This window comes from Actinia tenebrosa, unplaced genomic scaffold, assembly GCF_029948245.1.
Source record: "Actinia tenebrosa isolate PJP-AT-01 unplaced genomic scaffold, QUT_ActTen_1.0 PGA_scaffold17__23_contigs__length_9995812, whole genome shotgun sequence".
NCBI lineage: Eukaryota > Metazoa > Cnidaria > Anthozoa > Actiniaria > Actiniidae > Actinia > Actinia tenebrosa.
The window spans coordinates 6,285,253-6,295,312 of record NW_028292577.1 but is presented as its reverse complement, the minus strand read 5'-3'; the positions used below and the strand labels follow the sequence as shown (position 1 = coordinate 6,295,312).

Below are 10,060 nucleotides of genomic sequence, written 5' to 3'. Positions count from 1 at the left end.
TTGTCTGATGAAAATTGAAGAAAAAAAGATACCTGAACCATATCCTTCGCTATTTATAAACTCTTCATGATATGTTATTACAAAACCTATTTATTTAAAGTTAAAGCAAATAAACATTATTATAAAGAAGTGTTGATCTCTTTATTATATTCAAAGTGCTTCGTATTCAGTGCTAATGATCGAAATGTTTAAGCCAATTGCGGGGATAAATACAATAGCACAAGAAACAATATTTAAAAAGAAACGACAGAAAACTATTGTTTATTTTGGCCAATCTCGACAGCTCTGGGCGCGAGTGCGACATTACTGAGACATCTGTAATATATATTCAACGTTTAATTTGTACATGCGTGTCTTCCCATTCAATCGGTACGGCAAACTGTCTAACTTGTTCAGCTTGCAAAACGGTATTTTTTTCTCCCAACTCCCTTCAAAACAAACCGGTAGCATAGAGTAGTGGTGAGTGGGTGAGGGTGCGAGGGGTAAGGGGTGAAGGGTTAAGGGTGAGGGACCAGTACTGTGGAAAAGACCACAAAGGCCATCTCAGGAGTACCGCTCACCGTACCACCGCCCAGCCTCGGCTCACCTCCACAGAATATAACTACCTAGTTAAACGTTTAAATGCGATTTAAGAAATCAACTTTTGAGATAAACGTCTTTATTTTCTTTCTTTTTACTTTGCTAACAATATTAACATTCATAAGTATCGTAAATATAAGATATTTCTAAAATATTGTTTATCAACATATAATTATATAAACAAAAATATCAACATCACTGAAATGTTGTCATAATATACTGATCTAAAATACATGTTGGCCTAAGCAACTTTTAAATACATTATCTGTAAACTTCTTCTGCGCATTTTTTTTCCGATTCACTTTAAGTTTTGGTGAATAAATTATTTGTTTTTTTCTTAAATATAAATAATGTTTTTGAATATCTGTGAATTATCTTCCAGATATCTTCAAGATACTTAATAATTTGTACGACTATCTGCCAAAACAGCAATAAATAGTTTACAATTCTTTGCATAGCAAATTAAAATATAGTACTTTTAGACATTTGATTTCCAGCATCAAATGCAATCTCATAAATTCTAAATCTTTAAATTTATTTCTTCAATATATTTTTGCCAAACTTAATTTCATGTTGTGGTCTAAGTGTTAGTATTGTTTGAAGTCTGCTGTTGTATTTTAGCTGAATAATTAATTAAGGTTCTGGTTGTGCTAAAGTCTTCACTCCCTTGTAGTGTAATTTGAATCCTGTTTTCTGTACGGAGCTGTCAGATTTAAATACTACAACTGCTACTCTTCCCCTGACTTGGATTTGGACCGAGTTGTTATGGAAACCACACAGGCGACAGCCGACCTGGTTACCTAGCTCATCGTACATGGCTACAAAGTCAGTTCTGAAACCAGAAAAGAAAATTCCTTGTAAATATTTTGAAGTTGAATAAAAACTGTTTTCTTAATCCTTTTAGAACATTGATAAAATAGGCATTGCAGCCATCTTTGTGGATAAGTCGTCAATGAAACATTTCAAATGATCCAATATGACGGCTGTGACGTCACAACAAAGTGATCCAAAATGGCGGCTGTAGTTCCACGAACGTTTTGGCACATAACATTGACAATAGCTAGTTTTATAAGGGTCTAAAAGACGTCCTCGAATGAAAAAATACGGCAGTATTATTTTTTGTGTATTCAAGTGCATATCTTACATAATGACTCAAAATAGTAAATGAAGACTACGTACCGACAATTGGCCTCTTGTTCAATATTCACGTGATTCAGAGTAAAATTCATGGCAGCGTAGTCCTGGGGAAGACTGATGGTCCATTTACAATGAGAATTTGCAGGATATGCACTTGGGAAATTCGGTGATTGGAATGTTCCAACAGGAGTTTTTAGAACACCTCCACATACTGGAAGACATTAATTCAAGGGGTAAGATTTTTGCAGTAAGTTGAAAAAATATCTCATAAGTTGTTAAAATAAAAGCACCAGTCACCTTCAATATTGTCTGTACCCATCAATGACGTAACATGCAATTAACGAATAAGAACTTACCAGTTGGTTTTGGAGTTGGCTTGGTTACTGAGCCAGTGCTTGTTTCCATGGTGACGCTCGTACCTTTGATAGGCGAAGACATTGTCATGGCAATACGACCTCTGGTTGTTTTAACTGTACCTGACAATCAAATACACAATAAAACTTAATACACATATTAATAAGACGTCGTGTGCCGAGCCACTCTCTCAAAAATGTTCTATTATTAGTAATATTTGCTTGCAGTTATATTCATATTTTGATCAGTCATCTTACCAGCTTCTTGCTTTTCACTATGGCACTTGATATTTTTCACCACGATAATGTGTCTGTCCAATCGACTCACAAAATCATTCTTAGTGACGTCACACTTGTAGATGACGTCACTTTCATCTCGTCCTGCTGGCAGAAACAAAGACCCGTTGCCATGGAGCTTGAATCCATCACCAACTGTTACATTAGAACCACTGGAAGCCACGAGTAACGACCAGGACACATCGTTTCCTGAGGTGTTCTTCTTGTGCCATTTGACTTGATGCAGTTTTCTTGGGTTGGTTCTGTGCCACGCGTCACAATCGAGGATCACATCTTCTTCCACACAGACTTCGCGTTTGAGCAGAGTGACTTTACCTATACAAGAAGAATCATATATGTTTTTAAAACATGTTAAAAAACATTTCGAAAAATTTGTCACTATAATATGATCTAGATCACAATGAGAAATAAAAGAAATTCCTTTACTCACCACAAGCAACACTCAACTTGACGACATGCAGTTTTCGTCCATCTTGTTTAACAATGCACATATATTTTGATGCGTCATCAGGATGAAGAGAGTGAATTTCCAATGATCCGTTGGGATGAATGGCTGATCTCCCATCTAATGCTGTGTTGGCGGAGTTTAACTTTGTTTGACCATTCCTAATGATGGCTACTTTTGACCATGCGCCGGTGGTTTTGTCCTTAAACCGCCATATTAAAGTGCCTGGTTTGTTCTGTGTATAATGAGGGCAGGCCAGGATGACGTCGGTGTTGTAGCATCCATTTTGATTATGACTCGTTGCACTCAGGGAACTTGACACTAAAATTACGAGAATTATAATCCAATTCATTAAGTGAACAAAATATTGAACCAATTCTAAGCATCGATGCTTGAGACTCGTTTACTAAAGGAAATATTCCAAAAGGAGGAAGTAAGAAGAAGTGGACGTAAGCGTCAATCGGAAGTGGAAGTAAATCACACCCTAGATTAAGATGTTAAATGTGACGTGACAGATCGAACATGCAGCAGTTTTTTTTTTCCTTAATTATGCAAGAACGTCCAGCACAATTTCTTGACGAAGCTAATTTTGAGGGATTATTTTAAGTTTTAGGCTGAAAATGTGAAGCCTTTTTTAAGTGATTAAGTTTACAATCAATGCTTTTCAACTTAAGGGAGATTGCTAAGTCATGCTTTGTTTGTAGGTGGTTTTTGTTGTTGTTTACTCTATTGAATTTCCCTTGTCGTAATCCTTATTGATTAACTAACAATCCTTTCAAACTTCTTTGTTTGTAAAAAGAGTTTGCAAATGACAATAAAAGGCTGACACGGAATTGAAACAGTAATGATAAAAAGGTGGATTTTACACCGTGAAAAGATGAAAAAACTTACTGACGTATCGGACGCTAGTCCTTCGTCGGGGTAAAAGAGTTGAACGGAGTTGAAAGTTTGGACAAACAACTTCTAAGAGCATACTTAACAAGTTATTAAAACTAGCCATACCTGTGATAGCGAGCAGGAGTGCAATCAAGTGTAGAAGGCTAATACGATGCATGCTCTTAATAAAATATAACTACAGTAAAAGTTTTAAGAAGTTGAATGATAGTCAAGTAGCGGTCTTGTTTCTTCTTTAAGATCTTCGCAGGTTTCTTGGAAGGATATAAGTATTTGTTAGATGTAGGTTCAGCACTAGAGTAAATCTACCGTGGCCTTGGTTTAAAAGTCAGTTCTCAACTGGTGTTTGTCAAGGTCACTGAGCGTTCTTATATAGATGAACCTAACGATACGGCTAAAAATACCGCTAGTGTAATGTAGCTAGTGTAACGCAAGGTTAACCCCCGCTAGAGCCGACCATCGATTGATGATTAAGCTGCACGTCCGTTTTCTTTTAACTGCAAGACAACTAACACGGATATTATATCTACGGGGTGTGTCTATGGATAAGGCTGAAACGTGAGAGTGCCGAGTAATTTACGTGAAATTTAACTTAAATTCTTATTCATTTTTACCAATTTGTTCGCGTGAGTTTTGGCCTTTAATTTAAAAAAAAATTTATTGTGCATATAAAATCTTACAACATCGCACTAGAAAAACTACACAAGATTTTTTTTTCTTTTTTACTTTGAAAATAATGTTATAAACGTTACAAACTCAATTTGTCAATTGATTCTTTTTTTCGATGGCGTTTTCTTTCTCTCTTTCTTTTTTTCTCTCACGTTTTTATGATTATATATAGTATAACTATAAATAAATCCCTAAAATACCTTTCGTTTCACTTTCTAAATTTCATTCCTTCCTTTTTTCCCTAATTATGTAATTAGCGCTACTTTTGTAAAGTACTTTGATTCAACTCTGATGATGAAACGCAGCAACGACTTCCACTTGTAATGGAGACCATCATCTCAAACCCTACACTCTTAGGAAATCTTTTCTGAGTCTTTCCTTCCATCATGGTACTGTTAGTCCATACATCCTTGCCAACTTTACCATATTTGGATCAGCCTTCACTTGCTGGAAATTTTTGGGACATTTTGCTCGTTTCTTAGCGGATATAAGCGAGAGACTTCCTACCCACTAGCATGATTACTAAGTCTGTGTCAGTGTTGAAACTACTGAAGCATTTTAGTTGTGGTTTCTTGGGTCAATACAGTGTCAGCTGGTCCCCAGTGACTTGATGTGGTTCTTTGTTTTAAATCATGCAGATATTCTCGTTGCCGGGGAACTGGTTTCATTAATTATGATATGGTTCAATGACATATGTTTTTGCCATTGTTTAGTGATATCTATCGCCGTTTAAAAATGGAGGGGGGAGGAGGCGGGAGCTTGGCCAACAAAAGTTGAAAACATAGAAGCTCATTAAAAACATTTTCTTTTTGGCTGGTAAAATTCAAATAGAGAAAAAGAAAGAGTCCAGGACAAGAAAATGACAGTTTTTACTTTACTTGAACTCACTCTGCTCCTCATCCCTTCGTCCCCCCCCTAAAAATCCGTGAAGTTCCTACGATTTCTCATGGTGTTCAAGTCATCATAGTTTCAAGTTACTTCAGACTTTTGACACACATACTGAGCCAGTTTATCACTATTTTCTCATTTCGTAAGCACATTATAATGCCCTAAATCTGAACAGATAACTTGATATCCTAGCTAAGTGTTTATATATCATGCTCATATAATGTGACCCCGAATGCGGCGGAACTATTGACGTCATTTCCGGATTACAAATCCACTGGAATGACTTCCCTGTTGAGACGTCATATTATGTAATTTTTCTTTTGGATCGTGTTGACCCAAAGCATAAGTAGAAAAGGAAAAGTATAGGAAATGATGATTGAGCGAAACTAGACCACAATACTCCGCAATATCGATTGGAAAAACCTCTGGTTTAATATATTAATATGCTCTCTTACTGAGAGCCTAGAGAGAGGTGAAGACGAAAACCAATACAGAGTAAACTGAGGCGTGAGATCGTTCCTGAGACAGAGGGCGTTCAGCCCTCGTGTGATCAACCACTATCAACTTTGGGAATCTGTTCTTATTGTTGAAAATCAGTTTTTATACAAGGCGAGGAATATTCTAGTAAACCACACCATTTGGCAGCCAACAAACAAAGTCATTTTTATAAAAAATAGTTCTATTTTATACTTTCAATCTCGTATTTATATAATACATAAATATACAAAAAATCTGTACCCGCCAGTTCAGTATCACACCAAGCGCAATAAATAACACAATGCAGATCATAATTATAATTGCTACATACATATATAATAGTTCTATATATTCATATCTGGAAGAAATATACATTAAGTAAATATTCATAAATAAATCGACACGGATATTTTTAATTTAAACCATTTTTACATTAACGACTTTTAAAACTCCAGTGTATGCAGGCTTAGCCTCGAATCCAGAAGTTCCTCAGAAGACCTCAGAAGGCTTAGCCCGCATATACTGGAGTTTTAAGAGTCGTCAATATTCAGAGACAGGGTCAATGTCCTATGATTATATTATCAATATCTTCAATGTCCTATGTTCCTACATCACAGTCATTGAGCCGTTCCTTGTCAGTGTTTGTTGGTTGTGTTAATCCTGAGTCGCATCCTCACCAACAAAGAGTTTCATGGTCAAGGAATATTTCTTTCCCATGTTACAAGAAGGGCCATCATCCCACACGGGGAAGAGTCTTGCCCGACTTCATACTGATTCAGTCTTCAGCAACTTGGTCATAACTTTACCCTAAGATTCATCAGCAGCCAAACCATTATGATGACAGACACCAAGAATATATTATTAGTACCATGCACAGGACTGACAGCAGAGAAAACCGAAGGAGAGATTGTCTCCATGGTGACAGTAATGGGTGTCGTCATAGCAACACGACCAGCGGTTGTTTTTACATGAGAACCTAAAAATAGAGGGGATCGTTAGTCATCGTTTTTCAAATGTTTTCACGTCTGTTTTACCAAACTCCTGTCACCGAATAATATCAGAAAGGATTCCTCAGTTGCAGCCTTACCTGCGGTAGTTTCACGCTTTTCTCTTCGACATTCAACACTTTTCACGACAATAATGTGTCTGTCCAATCGACTTGGAACATTCTTAGTGACGTCACACTTGTAAGTGACAACTTCCTCGGCCCTTCCTCCGTGCAGCTGTAAAGACCCGTTGCCATGGAGCTTGAATCCATCACCAACTGTTACATTAGAACCACTGGAAGCCACGAGTAACGACCAGGACACATCGTTCCCTGAGGTGTTCTTCTTGTGCCATTTGACTTGATGCAGCTTTCTCGGGTTTGTTCTGTGCCTTGCGTCACATTCGAGCATGGCATCATCGTCTGCACAGACTTCACGTTTGATCAAAGTGACTTTACCTAAAATGAGGCAGTGAGAATAGAATATATCAGTGTTGTACGAATGTACAATATACTATTCTAACACATCGTTATTTTATAGACTACTCTAGGGCTCACTCCACCCAAAATATAACTCAGCTGCTTTCTTCCAATTATTTTATGTTCGTCCAGTTTCACTAATTCTTTATTATTTTAATGTAACGACGTGGAAGTCAATAGAGCGAACCAAAAGGCATTCTCTGAGTTCTATAAACAGAATTTATTCTGATCTAGCTTGGGTAATACGAGCAACACCATATAAGGCATGATGGACAAAAGATGGTGTACCCAAGCTAGACCACAATGCACCATGTTCGCTATCTTCGAAAACGTTCTCTACGTTTTATCCAAATGTTTGTTTGTTTGTTGCCAGGCAACGGTCCTTACCACATGACACCTTGAGGTCCGTCACGTGAACACGAAGCCCCAGTCCTTTAACATATGCTTTGCACTGGAACATTGTCTCATCATCAGGATGCAGAGAAGCAATCCCTAGTGATCCATTGAGATGAATGGTGATTCTTTCATCTAGGGTTGAATTGTGAGGAACAATGTTTCGGTTGCCATTGATGATGCTTGCCAAATCTTTCCATTCTCCCGCTGTTTTGTCCTTAAAACGCCACACTAGCCTGTACGTGGCATTCGGTGTGAAGTGTGGGCAGCTTATTGTGACGTTGCTTTTATAGCAGGCACTTTGACTGGATGTCGATCTACCGATGGAGCCTGCAAAATGAAAGAAAATTCGCAAATGAGTCGCGATCATTCTTTCAAACTAAGATAAGTCAAAAAGCAATGAAAAGACTGCAGAGGTTCCGCAACTTTTAGAGAAGATGTGTCGATGGCTGCGTCTTGTCGTATAATTTTTCCAGCCCCGTCACACTTTAAATTACTGTATCTTTTCCCAGGATCTTTTCAAATGGGACAAACCTTTGAACCGGCCGCCAACTCGATGCGCATGCGCGGTGAACTTGTTCGCACTAACAAACACAGAGTAAATAAACTTAGTCCGGAAATCTCGTTTCCTCAATCAAAAAATGCAGTTATGGAAAAGTAATAATCTCTAGCTAGTATTTTTTTTCCATATAGTTATAGGTGGGTGAATGGAATGTTGTCTAGTCTTCTTGCTCATGTGATTGAATCTAACCTGATGATCTTCACATATTTTAGCATTTGACTCAATTTGACTCGAAGATACAAACTCGAGCTGCTTGGATGCAGAAAACGGTTTGGTATGGGTGGGAAGGGGGAGGGAGGGCAAACTCAGTACGCGGCTTCTACGTTATCCGTCTTACATTAGCTGTAACTAAGCGTTGTTTTGAATGAATTACATACTGGAAGACAATATTGACAGGTATTTCATTGTTACGGCATGTCGTACCGTGTCATATATTGTAAGTCAGTACTGTGTGTTCCCCACTCATAGCATAATATTCTTATGGAAAGCCATTTCAATGTCACGGCATTTCGTTCCATGTGAGTACTGTGAGGCAGTACTGTATGTTTCCAACTCATACAAAAAAAAATCGCGCTCTAGACGTTTGCGTGCTTACATTGCTAGACTTAAGAACATTACTGTCTCCGACTCAATCAAGAAAAACACTTTATAGACCGTGGAACAATGGGTTCAAGGCTGAATAAACATTGGAATTCATGTGGAGCTACCGATCATTATAAGACAAGAGGGTCGATCGAAATGATAATCACATATGTCAAGCTTCCATTGTTGGACGGCGTGAAAATTTGAAAACGAAAACGAAACGAAAGAATGTGTGTTGATGTGTTAACTTTCTCTTTTTTTGTCTGCTCAAAAATCGAGTAGAAATAAATAAAAAAATAAACAAAACGTATTAATACTGTTGTTTAAGGGATCGATTCAAGCAGTGATTCTAATTTCGGAAGTGTAAGTCAGTCGTGACGTCCTAATGTCTTTGATTTACGTCAGCCAAAATCCCCGGCCCCTAAACCATTCTATCCGAACTAGTACTAAGCACTAGACACTTGTCTTACTTATTTGAGCGAGTGGAATTACAACAAATATTAAAGCAAATAATAACGTGCTTGGATGTATGTAGGTGCTGGATTATATGATCACGAGCATCATTGACCCCGAGCAGAAAAACGTAGCTGAGCACGAATTATCAAGCTGTGCATTTCACTTGCACACGAGTCGAACCGCCACTAACATATCAAACCATATCAAACACACTAGTTATAAAATAAGATAATTCTACTTACTGTTGACGACGACGAACAGCCACGCTAGAGCCCGTAAAACACCACCAACTACTCCACGCATTTTCAGTTGTATTGAACAATAGATTTAAGTGTTTTTCAGTTAATTAACCACACTCTTCTATTCACACTTGAGATTGCCAACCTTCTATCGAAACAGATAATACTTTGGTAAAATCTAGTGCAGTTCGACGAACGAAAATCAGGATTTTTTGGTCAGTATTCCAGTGATAGTCAACCAATCTAGTTGTTCCACTTGTGCTTAGGTTAGACTTGCTCCTGACTCCAGCTCTTGTAGGTTTAGTAATGCTCGCTTAGTAGACAACTCTACTTTAATAAGCTTGTAATCCGCGAAAAGAAGCTGAGCTCATAATGTTACTCCTTTTGGGAAAGTACCCTAGTTCTGTCACGTGCATAGTAATGCGGTCTCTTCGTATATCATTTGTTTCCAATAGCAATAGTCAAATTTTGCATTGTTGACTAAAACAATAACCAAAACTATGCAAAAAAGCACGTCCAGTGCAGCTGTCAACGGCGATTCTTTCAGTTTTATTTTGGATTTTTGTATGACCTAAATATCAATGTGCTGTGCATAAATGCTATATTTTTACAAAAAAGCCTAAG

At 37.6% G+C, this 10,060-nt stretch overlaps 2 protein-coding genes across 3 annotated transcripts; both read right to left on the bottom strand.

Moving 5' to 3' along the window:
• Nucleotides 1-686: 686 nt before the first annotated feature.
• On the bottom strand, nucleotides 687-4,060 carry LOC116291237 (uncharacterized). Of its 2 annotated transcripts, XM_031698380.2 has the most exons (6): nucleotides 3,814-4,060; nucleotides 2,797-3,132; nucleotides 2,328-2,681; nucleotides 2,073-2,192; nucleotides 1,759-1,927; nucleotides 687-1,411 (listed from the first exon to the last, which is right to left on the bottom strand). In XM_031698380.2, the coding sequence occupies exons 1-6, from the start codon at nucleotides 3,863-3,865 to the stop codon at nucleotides 1,213-1,215; spliced, it is 1,230 nt and encodes a 409-aa protein (XP_031554240.1). In that variant the 5' UTR covers nucleotides 3,866-4,060; the 3' UTR covers nucleotides 687-1,212. The 2 variants fall into 2 exon arrangements, with proteins under 2 accessions (XP_031554240.1, XP_088888046.1); XM_089031920.1 differs by lacking the exon at nucleotides 1,759-1,927 and having other exon boundaries at nucleotides 1,262-1,411.
• Nucleotides 4,061-5,909: 1,849 nt separating this feature from the next.
• On the bottom strand, nucleotides 5,910-9,984 carry LOC116291244 (uncharacterized). The gene is made up of 4 exons (XM_089031927.1): nucleotides 9,440-9,984; nucleotides 7,592-7,927; nucleotides 6,827-7,183; nucleotides 5,910-6,715 (listed from the first exon to the last, which is right to left on the bottom strand). The coding sequence occupies exons 1-4, from the start codon at nucleotides 9,498-9,500 to the stop codon at nucleotides 6,534-6,536; spliced, it is 936 nt and encodes a 311-aa protein (XP_088888053.1). The 5' UTR covers nucleotides 9,501-9,984; the 3' UTR covers nucleotides 5,910-6,533.
• Nucleotides 9,985-10,060: the final 76 nt, after the last annotated feature.